Genomic DNA, 15,346 nt, shown 5'->3' on the forward strand with positions numbered 1-15,346 from the left:
TGGATGAGAAATATTCCTTCATTCTTAATTAGTAATCAGAAGTCTAGAGTTTGTTGGTCTTTTGTCTGACACATTTTACCCTAAAAGTGGGACTTCATGAATCCAAATTAGTCAACTCTAAAGTAGGTATAGAACACATATTTTATCTCTCTTCACCTCTCTGTGTTTCATTGTATTTGTATGGACTGTTAAGGAGGTTATGTGCCAGAAATGCCTAATGATTGAGAAAAGAAATATGAATTCCACAAAAGGAGACACTTGATAGAAAATTGTATTTTTGCTTGTATTTAAACATTGTGGAGCAAATAATTGGTCAAGTGTCCATCAATAGCCAAGTACGACTACCTAGTCCCACTATCTTGTATGGGTCAAAATTGGATTAATAGAAGCCATCATTACAAATAATTCTTTAATTCTTTTACATGGTAGACTTATCTTTCTTCCTACCCCACATAGAAAAGCAAAAGGTGATGTTGAAAATCACACTCGTGTCACATTTAGGTCCCGTTTACCAATGGATAGTTCACTTCTTTCCGGAATTTTATTCAAAAAAAACTGTTTGAACATAAAATTGTTAATTTAAAAGGAAAGTGCTACATGATCAAAAAAATTGGCCAGAATTTAGCTAGAAAATTAAAAAAACTATAATATTTTTTTATTTTAAAATAAACTGATTTTTTTTCCATTTTTTAGTTAAAAGGTATTAAAGTTAAAAGGGTAAAAATATTTAAAAAGATAAAATAACTTAGATAAAATATCATTCTGGTCAAATTCTGACCAAAAAGATTTTTCCAATTTGAAAACTTCATACCGTTTTCACAATTGTCACTCTAAATCACTCGCAACAATTTAAAAATAACTTAAATTTCAAATATCATTTTCAACTTGAATACAATTACATACTATTTTTGTCTAAATCTCAGAATTCTTATGTTCAAACGCACACTTAATCGAACTCTCTAACAAATATGCAATCAGTTTTGAACATATAAATAGAGATGCATGATCAAGTTTTTGTTTTTACCCCCTAGCCCTTATCGCGCATTTCTTTTTAAAAATATTTACAAAAATATTATTCAAAAGATTTATGATTACGTGTAACAAAAAATTTCAATTATTGGAAGTGGTTAAAACTAACGAAAGAAATCTTCCAAGCAAAATTGTTATTCCATTTGCGATATAGCTTTACGACTTTGATATAACTAAGTCGAATAAATCAACTCTTTGATTATTTGGTCATCCTTTCTCCCAGATAATCTTGGAATTTAGTAACAAAAGAGATCTGACAAATCAACGAGGGCTTTTTAGGCAATATAAAATTATTGAAATTTTTCACGATCCAGTATTTCGTGGAAATATTGAATTTATAAATTATCGAGTATTACAACGTAACTCTTTTTACAATATTAAAATGTTTGAACATGTTGCATCGAATAACTGTTTTATTCTTAACTTACAATTTTACTTTTTATGAATAATTAGTTATTACTTATATAAATGTTAAACTCGATATATATATTGCAAATAGATGAGCTGGCATTATGATTTATGACGTAGGTACTAGTATGTTTTTTTTTTTTTGGAATTAGCAACAAGTGAGTGGTTACATATATATGAGATTGCAATGAAGAGCATCTTGAATAATAATTGAGTTAAAGATAAGATATGATTATCCATTTTTATAAAGTTTCTGTCGAAAAGACAAACTTAACCTCAAATAATTCATACTCGTCCAAATATATCTCCTTATAATATATAAATAACCATAGTGTCACTAAACACAAAATAATGGAGAAGCAACACATGAAATACATGTTCCTCACAAAATTGAACTTCTTTTTTCTTGTAACATTAATTTTTCATGGTCTAACTGTCCATGGCTTCCAAATTGATAATCAGGCACGTACATTAATGTCGTGGCGTCGTTCGAAAATACGTTCTCGGATGATTAATTCTTATCAGGATGAAACATGGTCGACTGAAAAATTGGTATTTGATTCTGATGAAGAAGAACAATTACATGTTGGAAATATGGAGGATGATTTGATAAAAGATGGTCTTCCAGGACAACCAAAATTAAATGTGAAGTTTAATCAGTATGCAGGTTATGTTAATGTTGATGAAAAAAATAGAAGAAGCCTTTTTTATTACTTTGCTGAATCTGCTTCTGGAAATGCTTCTTCTAAACCACTTGTTCTTTGGCTAAATGGAGGTGATGTTTTGATCATTTTCTTCTTTCTTATCTTCATCGCGGAATTACTCATAACTAGATTTTACTATTTAGCTATGAAATTTAGTCTGTCGATAATTTTTCTTTTCTTTTTTTGGCAGTGGAATGACTTCTAGTTCTTTTATGTTTGTTTTTGTTTCATATTTCCATTTCTGTAGTGTGCATGCACATATATCTGCTGCATTTTAGTTGACTACTAGTAGTATTAAGGATTTAACTTTTATATATATATATATATATATTATGGTGGTGCGTAATTTTATATGTGTTAGTTTGACTATCAATTAAGGGTAAAATATACCTTTTAAATAGAAATGTGTCATCAGTTTATCAAGTGACTAACATTATTTTTCAGCTGACTAATCCATTCTTAGGGATAATTATCTTTTGTTTGACTTAATACTTTATTTTAACCTGAAAATTAATACTTAATTTTTTTTTTCACAAGCCTCAATCCCGTTCAGAATAAGTAATTCTAAGGGTATGACAATCGACATGTTCAATAAGAAAAATCATATATAATAAGATTAGAGAAGAGAGCTATTTGACTAATTAAATTATCCTTTATTTATCTTCAATATTAATTAGGAAGTATGAAGATCTTTTAGAAATTTGTTCAGATCGTTTGTTAGATTAGGATAAATTTGATTTTTTTTTGTAATTATTCATTTGGAATTTGATTACTAAGAGGGGATACATGACCATTTAATTGTCGAAAAGGTATTTAATAGTCCGAGGAACCTTTCCAGTCAGTAGTTCAAAGAAACACAGATGGAGCAAATAAGTGGGGACGTAAACTTGAGAATTATTGGTAGCTTTATTCGTATTGTTCTCTTCTTTTATTTCTTTTTGTTCCTTTTTAAAGTGAAAGTGAAAAAAAAATACTTCCTCTAGTACTTCATAAGTATTTTGAGCTTTTCTTCGATGTTCGAAATAAATAAATTATATTCAATATTGAAGAGAGTTGTTGAAAATTTCTTTCATTTTTTATCATCATTTTTATTTTCTATATGATAATAAGTTCAAGAAAGTTAATTGTTTATACGGTCATACTTATGATTGTACTTGAAATTATTTTTATTTTCAAGAATAGATTGAGAATAACTAAAAAGGTAAAATAGAAAGCGGTGTACAATCATGTCCTAATTTATTTTTCTGTAATGATGCGTATTGCTTCACAAATTCACTTAATATGGACCGGAGGGAGTATTGGTTAGTATGAAGATAAGAGTTATAATTTTGTATGGCTATAATTGGATGAACAACATTATTGGGTTGCACTTGCACTTGCACTTGCAGGTCCAGGATGTTCATCATTAGGATTTGGGGCCATGCAAGAGCTTGGGCCTTTTGGTGTAAAACCTGATGGTAAAACCCTTTATTCCAGAACATTTTCTTGGAACAAAGGTAATCAATCCTATTTACCATTATTAATTATCAGTCACAATCATTATTATTGTCTATCATTACAATCAATCACTATCATTACTATTGTCAATCGTTACCATCAATCACTATCATTAGTCATGACTATATATCATCAACCACAATCATCATTCACCATCACTATCATTGCTACATATCACTATCATCCACCGCATCTATAAACCACCATATCATCACTAATTACTATGTACCCACCATGACATCTTTATTAGCCAACACCCTCTCCAATCGACACCCACAACTACCGCCATAAGCCATCAACATCACCATCACCACCGATTATCTGATAACTTTTTAAAATATTTTATTGATATAATATCAGATGAATTTTATATTTTATTGAATTTATGTTTGTTAATTTTTAAATATGTTTTTTTTTATACAGTTGCAAATGTAATGTTCCTGGAGTCACCAGCAGGGGTTGGCTTCTCCTATTCCAATACTAGCTCAGATTATGCACAATCAGGCGACAAGAGGACTGGTACACTACACATCCAACCTTAATCTTCAAATAATACTAATTATTTGATTTTAAAATATTAATTTGACAGTCTAAATCATAACACTTACAAACTATGTCATTGTGTGACAGCTCAAGATGCATATAGGTTTCTAGTGAATTGGTTCAAGAGGTTTCCACATTACAAAAGCAGGGATTTCTACATCATGGGAGAAAGTTATGCAGGTATATTTACTACTTCCTCCGTTTCAATTTATTTGTCCTACTTTTCTTTTAGTCTGTTTAAAATAGAATGTGTTTGACAACCTTTTAATTTCAACTTTCCATACGACATGTTCAAGATTATAAGGTTAAATGATATAATTTGATATATTTTTAATTTAAAACCATAATATTCAAGTCTTTTTTATTTTCTCAAATTCCATATCAAGTCAGAATAAACAAAACAAATTAAAAAGGGAGGAGTACTAACTACTCCATCCATATGTTTAGATTTACTTGTCATTTTTTGTCTTGACACACCTATTAAGAAAAACAATAATTGATATAATGAATTTACTATTTTACCCCTAGCTATTAAGTAATTGATAGTGTCCCAAACATATTTTTCAATGTTAATAAATTAAGGGCAATAGGGAAATAATTTTGGTCTTCTCTTGATTTTGTCAAATATGACAAGCAAAAATAAAAATTAAATTAGAAAATATTTGACAAGTAAATTCGAACGGAGGGAGTAGAAAATTAAAAAGAAGAAGATAGTATTGGATCGATGGTTCTAGTAGTGAGAGCCCATGATTGGTTTGTGTCAAATAAGATGTTAAATTTGTAAGAATTAAGGACCACTTTATCAGAGACAATTGTCTGAGCATTTATATAATTGAATCACATACTATACAATATACTAGTTATGTCCTCTTCTCAAAGCAGAAATAGACATTTTGATTGAAAATTTTGGCTATATATGTTATACAACTATTATTATTTAAGAGAGTGGTCAATTAGACAGCTAATATTGGTAGATGACAGGATTCTACGTGCCAGAGCTAGCAGACATCATTGTCAAGAGCAACATGCTAACTAACACAAACTTCAACATCCAATTCAAAGGAATAATGGTAATATTTTCATTTTAATATTCTTCACCCTTTCTTTTATTTATATATATATATATATATATATATTATCATATGTATATAACTTGTATACGGTATACCTCAGACTGGATTGGATTGGCTCACAGGATTCTACATCCATGACCAATTAATTAAAAACCACCACAAACTACATGCATGCCAGAAATTGAAAATTTTTCATTTCCTTTTATTATACACATCAATTTCAAATTAAAAAATTTCTGGGATTTTAAGGTTTATTGAGGCAAGACATATAATTAAAAGAAATATTAACATATTTTATATGATTAACTATTTAATAATAGACGAAGGAGAATATATAAGATTATTTTTTTTCCAAAATTTGAACTAAACTTAGTTTAAGTGTCTAAATAAAATATCCTGATAAACCTAAGGGGTTGGTTATGTATTAAAAGTTTAATTTAAGAATAGAATATATATCCAATTTATTTTTAATTTTTTAAATTAAATTTCATGTTTAATCAAACTAACACACATAAAATAAAATAACATAAATAAATAATAAAAAAAAAATTAACTTTAGACTATCAATTTCTTTGACCCGACCCTATTACCTATATAACACTACGTATAATTTTTGTCCCACCCACAACTTGTGCCATGAAAAACGTCGAGAAAATATGGTCTATTATTCGATCATTTATTTGTTTCTACAAGAAAAGAATAACAAGCATGGATTATTATTTGTTTGAAAACTAAATAAATTAATTGTATGGATGCAGATAGGAAATGGTATAATGAACGATGTAACAGACGAGAAAGGGCAATTTGATTATTTATGGAGTCATGCACTAATATCAGACGAGACTCATTTAGGCATCCAACAACATTGCAAAACCCAAACCGAGACAAAAACATGTGAACAATTTCAAAGCACAGCTCAAACTGAGTTTGGAAACATAGATCCTTACAACATCTATGGTCCCATTTGTCCCCTTGATTACGATGATTCATCATCATCATCATCATCATCATCATCATCATCATCATCGTCATCAACAAGAAGAGTATTCAAGAAAAATGGATATGATCCTTGTGAACAACATTATGTTCGCGATTATCTCAATCTTCCTCAAGTTCAAAAGGCCTTGCATGCCAACCTCAACAACCTTCCTAACCCTTGGGCACCTTGCAGGTATTTACTTACACTGTCAGTATATATACGTTAAAACATTTTTACATATATGATATGATTTTTTTTTCTTTCATTTGGTACATGTTAGTGCTCTGAATTGGAAGGATAGTCCATCAAGTATGTTTCCAATATACAATAGACTAATTGCGTCTGGTCTCAGGATACTTCTTTTCAGGTAAATGTAATTAATTATTGGATTAGCTTATAAATAATCGTTTTTAATTAGTTTATGCTTATAATACTACTTTATTTATTTTGTGTGGAAACAGTGGAGATGTAGATGCAGTAGTTTCAGTAACTTCAACTCGTTATAGCATTAGTGCTATGAACCTTACAGTCATCAAGCCTTGGCATGTTTGGCATGATGATACAAAAGAAGTAAGTTCTTCTTATCGCCATGGTGTCCAGGCCAATTTTCACACACCACAACTAATTCTATGGAATACTTGTCACCTCCCACCAACGTCAATAGGCTAAGACAAATGGGAAGAACATCACCTAGTATCTAATTAATTCTTTTTGTATATGTAAAAATAAATGTTATGAACTATTTAATTTATTTTTCTTTTTTGTTAATTTAAAGGGTGGTTTGTACGTATAATTTAATTTTTTGCAGGTAGCTGGATATATTGTGGTGTATGATGGATTAGCTTTTGCAACAGTTAGGGGAGCAGGGCATCAAGTTCCACAATTTCAACCACGTAGAGCTTTTGCTTTGTTGAATATGTTTTTTGCCAATCATTTTTAGCATTTGGGGATTGGCCTTATTGGAACTCCATTTCAAACTCATTCAAATAATTGGACATATTTTATTGATCAAAGTATTGTTTCATGATCGAGTCTTTTATTTTTATTTTATCATGGAGTCGGGAAACAATTAATCCTTGAACCTAATTCAACTTCAAAAAATTAACTAATACTAATCTAAAAGAAGAATTTATCTCATCCCATCGATATGTGACTCAACACCAACTTTAACCAAACCCGTCCATCCAATTTTCCCCTCAAATCAAGGTCGTCATTTTCCGATTCCCAAATCTCTAAATTCATTTCTACATATTTGGCGCAATTCAGCAAGAATATTGAATTCATACGCAGTAGACTAAATTATGATATGAGTTCATATGGTATATGTTAGTTTGATGTCATTTCGCAACAGGCAACAGCCAATTGTATTAAAAAAACTGGAAGAACACTCCAGGAACAGTATTACCAACTAACGTATATTAAATTGCTTATGTCCAGTGGCTTTAGTGTTTGGATCTATAGATTAATGCTTAATACATTTGGCTCAACATATAGTATATGAAAAGGACCTTGATTAATTAGCTACTTGTTTGGCACTACAATCAGCAGCTTATGCTAATCTCTCTCAACATATGAGTTAAATTTGGGAGAGATTGAGCTAGCTAGAGAGTCTCAATTCTCTTTTCATTTATAGAGTAGATCCAATATACTAAATTCAAACGAAAATATCTAAAGAAAGAAGATAGAAAATTCTTACTTTGGAAGTTGCCTTGAAGAAGACAAATGCATAAATTCAATCAGTCTAATTAGACAGATGGAGTAGCACTCAATGCTACTGGTTAACTGTGAACAACTGAAAATGAAAACCAACAAAAATAGTCAACTCCTTGGTAGAGGTCATCTCTTTTCTCAATCAGCCTTTCTCTTGTCCTGATCAAGAACGACGTGAAACTAAAAGGCAACAATTTCCTTAATATATACTACTTCTGTTAAGTATCCTATTAACATTTTCCATAACAAATCCGCACAAAGAACAAAGATGTTAATACAATGGCTTCAATCTAACACCAAAAAAAAAAAAAAGGATGACATTCTTAACATTTTACTTGCTCTATAAATAATGAAGAAGATTTACAGGTTGAGTGAATACTCAACCTTTCTTATTTCTTGCATGGAAAGAAAGAAAATGAAAGCTACCTCTGTTTTACAGTTAAGTCTTTCTCTAATTTTGTGCTACCTTAGCACCCAAAAATGTTATGCAGGAGAAGCAGATGTTGTAAGGGAATTTCTCAAGGCTCGACGTGCAAATCACTTGCAAAGTACACCAAGTATTAACAGTGGCCTAGCGGCTGCTGAGAAACGGAGATCAGCATTTGTGTCACAGGTAGGATCAAAGGAAGATGACAAGATCTCAACATTGCCAGGGCAACCTAGTGGTGTGAGTTTTGATCAATATTCAGGATATGTTACTGTTGATGCTGATGCTGGTAGAGCATTGTTCTATTACTTCACTGAATCAACTCAAGATCCTTCTACCAAGCCTCTTGTTTTGTGGCTAAATGGAGGTAAATACACACACCATACCCACGGTTACCATAATTGTCAAGAGGAAGAATGTCTTTTCTAACACTCGTTTCAAGCAAAAACTACAAACAGTTTACTCTAATTATGTTCGTCCCTTTAATGCGCTATTCATTCTGGTATTGCTTTTAAAACTATGTTGGCGCACTTATCATGTTTCTTTGTTGTTCTATACATACTTAATATACAGGACCTGGTTGCTCTTCATTTGGGGCTGGAGCGATGATGGAACTTGGACCATTCCGCGTAAATAAAGATGGAAAAACCTTGTGGCTCAACCCTTTTGCCTGGAACAATGGTACTTATACATATCTCTTCTGCAAAATCTGTAATCACAATTGAGAGTAATCAAAAACCCATAAATAATTAATACTAACAACAATTTTGTTAATTAATGCAGTGGCAAACATCCTCTTTTTAGAATCACCTGCTGGAGTTGGATTCTCTTATTCTAATACATCATCAGATTATACTACTGGAGACGAAAAGACCAGACAAGACAGTTTCACCTTTCTCGTCAATTGGATGGAAAGATTCCCAGAATATAAACACCGAGATTTCTATATTACTGGAGAGAGTTATGCTGGCCACTATGTGCCTCAACTTGCTCAGCTGATCTTATCCTACAAGGAAACAGAACCAAACCTTGTCATTAACTTGCAAGGAATAGCAGTAAGCTAAGCTTCAAATGGTCACTAAATTACTTTTCTCATGATTAAGTCACTAGCAATGTCGTGTCTGTGTCTTAATTGCATGCATATGGCATGGATTTCAGACTGGAAATGGCATCATCGATGATGAAACAATGAACAGTGGTACATACGACTTTTATTGGACCCATGCTCTAATATCAGATGAAGTCCATGAAGGAATTGTCTTGAATTGCAACTTCTCGGCAGAGACAACCTCAAAAGCATGTAATGAGTACATTAAGCAAGCAGATTCATCTCAAAGCAATATATACGCTTACAACACATATTCCCAACTGTGCAACTCCTCTGTCTATACTTCCCTTCCTGTAAGTTCCACTGGCTAACTGCTCATTCATTATTGAGGAAAGAAGAAATATTTGCAGTGCCCAAATTAAGGTGACGGTCATGGTGAGGAAAAAAAAAAGACCATGCACAACAACATTCTACGCCCCAATATGCTCACCAGTCACCTCTCTGTAGATTTTACATACTTCTATTAAATTTTGTGATGGCAACTTTTTCTTTTGTGTATAACAGGTAGATGGATTTGATCCATGCTCAGCTGATTACGTAGACAATTACCTGAATAGTGCTGAAGTACAAAAGGCACTTAATGTCAAAGATACACCCTATTCCTGGGATTCCTGCAAGTAATACTTTGAGTTCTCTAAAACATTTTCATTCTTAAGGCTTATTATTATCTTTTGGGGATTAATTTCAATTTCTTCATTTCTCACTTGTGCAGTGGTTTCATATTCGGCTCTTGGCAGGACTCCCCGCATTCTGTTCTAACAGTCTTTCAAGAGCTCATGCAAAGTGGCATTAGGGTTTGGATTTATAGGTAAGTAAATCAAGCAAGGAAGCAGTCATCAGAAACAATGATTTCAAAACAATAACATTTTCTTAAGACTTTGTTTTTAACAATTTCAGTGGAGACATAGATCATATGTTATCTGTGACGACAAGTACATATGCCATAGACAAAATAAAAACACCAGTCAAAACACCATGGTACCCTTGGTTCTTCCAAGGCGAGGTAACAAAGTTGTCATTATTCTTCAACTCTATGTACAATGTCTATTTTCAGAATATCATGTATGTACATAAATTAATTATTTCATATAATCCTTTTCCTTTCTAGGTTGGTGGTTATGCAGTAGAATACCAGAACTTGACATTTGTGACAGTAAGAGGAGCAGGACATTTCGTTCCAAGCTATCAACCAGGCCGCGCATTGACCATGTTCTCATCTTTCATCAATGGCACGCTCCCTCCTCATCTACACTAAACAGACAGAAGAGAAAAGATTATTGAGTGGGAAAAAGAAAAGGAAAACTGATTACATAAGGAACATTAATCTTGTAGAACTACTACCCAATTATGATATTCCAAACAAGGAGATGTAGTATAAATTATGGACTATGTGTTATTCTCATTATAAAAAAAAAAAATCACTTTAATAGATGTCGTTCCAAATGCCTAGTTGCATAGGGTTAAATTTCCAGCCGGAGCTCCCCTATCCTTTCCTTCCTACTCTGCCTGGACCCCTCATCACTTTAACTTAAAAAAGAAAAGTGATACAAAGAAGATGAGTATGTGAATATTCCTCTAGCAACTAGGTTAGAGATTTGCAGCACAAGCATAAATCACATGATATTCTTAAGATTGACTCTTGAACATGTTTTACCCAATGAAATAAATACTACAAGGACAAAATTCCTCAACCCTTTCATATTCTTAAGATTGAATTTAACATGGAAATAATTTGCGAACTAAAACTTTCACAAACTTAAAAATAACATTCACAAACCCTAACCCTTGCCCTTGCCTCAACAAAAGATGAATCAAAATTACACACAATTTTGTTTCCGCCGGATTCATCATCCTGAAAAGGTGGAGTCATTTTGATTGAGATGGACCGAAATAGAGTAAATTTGGAGGCCTAAATTCTGTTCGCGCAAAACATGTACATAAGCGCGCCATATATTTGGGGGAAAAGTAGAAGGAAAATACAAAACTAATGAACCGTTACTATATTTTTTATATAAATAAAGAACAACAACTGTTAGTTCTTGTTTTTCAACAGCCTGAGAAAAAAAATTCAAAGTTTTATATAAAGGTTAATTTTTTTATACCAAATTATCATTAAACATAATTTCAAAACTTGCCTTTTTTTAAAAAAAATATTTTCAACCTATTATTCAAACCAAACAGGAAAAAAAAAGGGTTATCTATTTAAGACGTTTTCCTTTCACTTGTGTGTATTTCATTGTTTCATTTGGTTTAACGAACAATTAGTTATAAATTGTGGAATTGTTTTTGCAATAAATAATATGGGAGGGATTGTTTATTTTAAGAGTTTTTTTGTCTTGTAATATCAACTCTTCCCATTATAATGTTAATATTCTAAATATTATACGAACCACCAAGTATATATATATACATATATATATATATATATATACTAGTTTCACGGCACGTGTGTATAGTATATATAGTATACGATGTTGTAAAATATAATTAATAGTATTGAATTAATTATTTTTAGTAAATAATTATAACTTCAAAAACATAGGACAAATGCTTTAAAATGACTAATACAGATTGTTATAGAGTTACTTGTATTTTGAGATCAAAATGACCAGATATTTTTGAAACATTTCAAAATACATTCAAATTTCAAATATGGGGAGAAAATGACATTTCTTTATTGTATTATTATTTACATAACTCAATTTTGTAAACAAATCTAACCAACAAAGTTTTAAAAAAAAATATCAATACAAAAAATGTCACCAATAGTCTTTCCTCTTGAGGTTATGAACATAAATGATGGACACCATTTAAGTATAATTTTTTTCTCTTAAATATTCATATTTCAAATTAAGTATGTGTATGAAACTAATAAGAATTACCATAAATATTTCAATATTTTATCTTTATACGCAATCTATCTTTTACCAATTAATATTTGAGTACGACTATCATTGAGAGATAATTCTACAAAAAAATATATTTTATTGTTATAACGAATGATGGTTAAATTGAGGTTTGAGTGTTTGTGAAATATTTAGCTTGACAATTTCTTTCTTTTAGATATACATATATATTTAAGTAGCATAATTTAATTTTAATATATAAACAACATCACCTTTGGTGAAAAATATTTCATTTCTTTAAATTTCTACCTTATCTTTGTAGAATTGTAGTCTTCTCCTTTTTCCTGCTGCATACATACCATATAGTTGTTATCTAATGAAAGTATCTAGTATCTTATAGAAGTTGTATCGTGATATAAAATATTAAACTTTTTCAATAATAAAAATTAATAGATGAATAAAATTTAAAGTATTGTTTATAGAACCTTTAATTTGAATCAAGATTATTTTATGATCAATCACTATTTACTTATCTATTTTTATATAGTTAACAAGGAGTGTATCATGTGACCTAAATTTTTCTCAAATTAAATGAACACAAAATAATAGGAAAAAATATATGGAAAGATACATAGCCAATGAAGAAGGAAAAAGGAAATATAGTTTCATGCTATATTCACAATAGAGTTCTATTTGATTAAAATCTCTTGTAACCAACACTTTACTTTCTTCGTTTATTTTTACTTACATATCTATTAAAAATATATATATTATCATGTCTATATTATCATATTATAAGTAATAGTGAAAATCTATTTTTGAAATAGTGAATTTAACATCAAAACTAATAATTCAATGAACTACGTTAATGCTCATTGTTTTAGCCAAATCAGAAAGAAACTACTTCATTTGAGGGTAAAAAATAAAAAATAAAAAATCAAAGAAGAAATATCTTACCCAAATCATGTGACTTTATTCATATTTTTTTTTATTATTGTCTTTCCCACAAGATTTCCTCACTGTTAACTCATGAAAATCATAAGAAAAAATACGAGTGTCAATTTATGAATGATTTGCTACAATTTGTTCACCAACTCCATCTTACGTGGTACCTCAAATTTCATTGAATTTTGAACTTAATCAACTATTACAAATAACCCTGAGATTTTTTTAAGAAGTAGAAGAGTAGAAAACTTTAAAAATCGTAGTTTAAAAGTGAGAGGAAACCCTCTATTTATAGCTAACAAATAATAGTATTAATAGGTACTAATTGTTCCTTATCAGAAAAGTTACAACCTTTCGTAAAAGTCACTGCTCATCGAAAAAATCACAACCTTTTGCAAAAGTCACAACTCATCGGAAAAGGCACAACCCTTCGAAAAAGTCACAATCGTTTGAAAAAAATCACAACCTTTCAAAAAAGTTACAACTCATCAAAAATGTCAAACATAAAATTTTCTCAAATTAAAATAAACACAAAATAATAGGAAAAAAAAATATATGGAGTAATACATAGCCAATGAAGAAGGAAGACGAAAATATATGTTCATGCTATTTTCACTTTAGAGTTCTATTTGATTAAAATTTCTTGTCACCAACACTTTACATTCTTCGTTCACTTTTACTTACATATCTATTGAAAATAATTATTATCATGTCTATATTATCATATTATAAGTAAAAGTGAAAATCTATTTTTGAAATAATGGATTTAACATCAAAACTAATGATTCAACGGACTACGTTGATGCTCGGTGTTTTAGAAAAATCTGAAAGAAACTGCTTCATTTGAGGGTAAACAAAACAAATAAAAAAACAAAGAAGAAATATCTTACACAAATCATGTGACTTTATTTATATTTGTTTATTATTATTATCTTTCCCACAACATTTCGTCACTGTTAACTCATGGAAATCGTAAGAAAATATACGAGTTGAATTTATGAATGATTTGCTACAATTTGTTGTACAACTCTTTCTTATCTGATACCTCAAATTTCGTTAACTTTTTAACTTAATCAACTGTTACAAATAACCCTTGGATTTTTTAAGAAGAAGAAGAAGAGTAGAAAACTTTTAAAAACTGTAGTTTAAAAGTGAGAGCATACCCTCTATTTATAACTAACAAATAGTAATATTAATAGATGCTAATTGTTCCTTATCAGAAAAGTTACAACCTTTTGTAAAAGTCATTGCTCATCGAAAAAATCACAATCTTTTGCAAAAGTCATAACTCATTGGAAAAGGCACTAACCCTTTGAAAAATACAACCTTTAGGAAAAGTCAGAACTCGTAGAAAATGTCAAAACCCGTCAAAAAGTCTCATCGGAAAAGGCACAACCCTTCAAAAAAGTCACAACCCTTTGAAAAAATCACAACCTTTCGGAAAAGTCAGAACTCATCGAAAATGTCAAAACCCGTCAAAAAGTCGAAACCCTTTGGAAAAGTCACATTTCTTTGAGAAAATCACAACCCTTTAATATGAAAGGGTATTTACATTTAATATAATATAAATAATTAAATTAATAAATAAAACAAATTGAATATTTTTAATTGGGGGTATTATAGTAATTCAACATGCATTTTAGGAGTTCATACTTTTAAAGTAGTAAGTATAAGTATAGAATAGATAGATTAGTACGAGTACTTCCATTTATCAATTCCCGGAGTGATTAATACAACTTACTAAGGAACAAGTCATAGACTCATAGCTGTTAAATGCGTATGGCGTTTTAACCAAAGAGCTCAAATGACAAAAGATGTTAGTCCAATTTGAGTACAAGAAAATATATCTGACGACCTTCCCAACATTTTGCATGCACTATATAAGTAATAAAGAAGAGTTATAACTCACCATTTCTTGTTTCATTGAATCAGGAAGGATGAAAATGAATATTTCCTCTGTTTTAAGTCTATTTTTAATTTTGTGCTACCTAAGTGCCCAACAATGTTACGCAGGGGAAGTAGATGTTCTACGCGAATTTCTCAAGGCTCGACGGGTAAAAACAACAAATGTTATTAG

General features: G+C 30.4%; 2 protein-coding genes and 1 long non-coding RNA gene across 4 annotated transcripts; 2 read left to right on the top strand and 1 right to left on the bottom strand.

The window, feature by feature from the left end:
* The first annotated feature begins 1,766 nt into the window (after nucleotides 1-1,766).
* On the top strand, nucleotides 1,767-7,262 carry LOC125853910 (serine carboxypeptidase-like 26). Its single transcript, XM_049533673.1, has 9 exons — nucleotides 1,767-2,212; nucleotides 3,530-3,637; nucleotides 4,062-4,157; nucleotides 4,269-4,361; nucleotides 5,163-5,251; nucleotides 6,013-6,425; nucleotides 6,514-6,600; nucleotides 6,695-6,803; nucleotides 7,042-7,262. The coding sequence occupies exons 1-9, from the start codon at nucleotides 1,789-1,791 to the stop codon at nucleotides 7,171-7,173; spliced, it is 1,551 nt and encodes a 516-aa protein (XP_049389630.1). The 5' UTR covers nucleotides 1,767-1,788; the 3' UTR covers nucleotides 7,174-7,262.
* A 1,019-nt stretch (nucleotides 7,263-8,281) lies between these two features.
* On the top strand, nucleotides 8,282-10,906 carry LOC125871791 (serine carboxypeptidase 1-like). Its single transcript, XM_049552464.1, has 8 exons — nucleotides 8,282-8,737; nucleotides 8,944-9,051; nucleotides 9,154-9,425; nucleotides 9,529-9,771; nucleotides 9,983-10,095; nucleotides 10,191-10,286; nucleotides 10,376-10,481; nucleotides 10,587-10,906. Exons 1-8 carry the CDS (start codon nucleotides 8,293-8,295, stop codon nucleotides 10,731-10,733), a joined length of 1,530 nt encoding a protein of 509 aa, XP_049408421.1. The 5' UTR covers nucleotides 8,282-8,292; the 3' UTR covers nucleotides 10,734-10,906.
* Nucleotides 8,936-11,354, bottom strand: LOC125871825 (uncharacterized). Of its 2 annotated transcripts, none has more exons than XR_007447044.1 (4): nucleotides 11,304-11,354; nucleotides 10,611-10,729; nucleotides 9,263-9,376; nucleotides 8,936-9,079 (listed from the first exon to the last, which is right to left on the bottom strand). It is a non-coding gene; the product is annotated as an uncharacterized LOC125871825 (long non-coding RNA). The 2 variants fall into 2 exon arrangements; XR_007447045.1 differs by lacking the exon at nucleotides 11,304-11,354 and adding an exon at nucleotides 10,901-10,996.
* Nucleotides 11,355-15,346: the final 3,992 nt, after the last annotated feature.

This window comes from Solanum stenotomum, chromosome 1, assembly GCF_019186545.1.
Source record: "Solanum stenotomum isolate F172 chromosome 1, ASM1918654v1, whole genome shotgun sequence".
Taxonomy (NCBI): Eukaryota; Viridiplantae; Streptophyta; class Magnoliopsida; order Solanales; family Solanaceae; genus Solanum; species Solanum stenotomum.

Coding starts and splice junctions, on each gene's coding strand:
- LOC125853910 (XM_049533673.1), top strand. CDS start 1,789: ATGGAGAAGCAACACATGAAATACATGTTCCTCACAAAATTGAACTTC. Junction 3,638..4,061: donor AACATTTTCTTGGAACAAAG/GTAATCAATCCT, acceptor TTTTTTATACAG/TTGCAAATGTAATGTTCCTG. Junction 6,601..6,694: donor CTCAGGATACTTCTTTTCAG/GTAAATGTAATT, acceptor GTGTGGAAACAG/TGGAGATGTAGATGCAGTAG.
- LOC125871791 (XM_049552464.1), top strand. CDS start 8,293: ATGAAGAAGATTTACAGGTTGAGTGAATACTCAACCTTTCTTATTTCT. Junction 9,772..9,982: donor CTGTCTATACTTCCCTTCCT/GTAAGTTCCACT, acceptor TGTGTATAACAG/GTAGATGGATTTGATCCATG. Junction 10,287..10,375: donor ATTAGGGTTTGGATTTATAG/GTAAGTAAATCA, acceptor TAACAATTTCAG/TGGAGACATAGATCATATGT.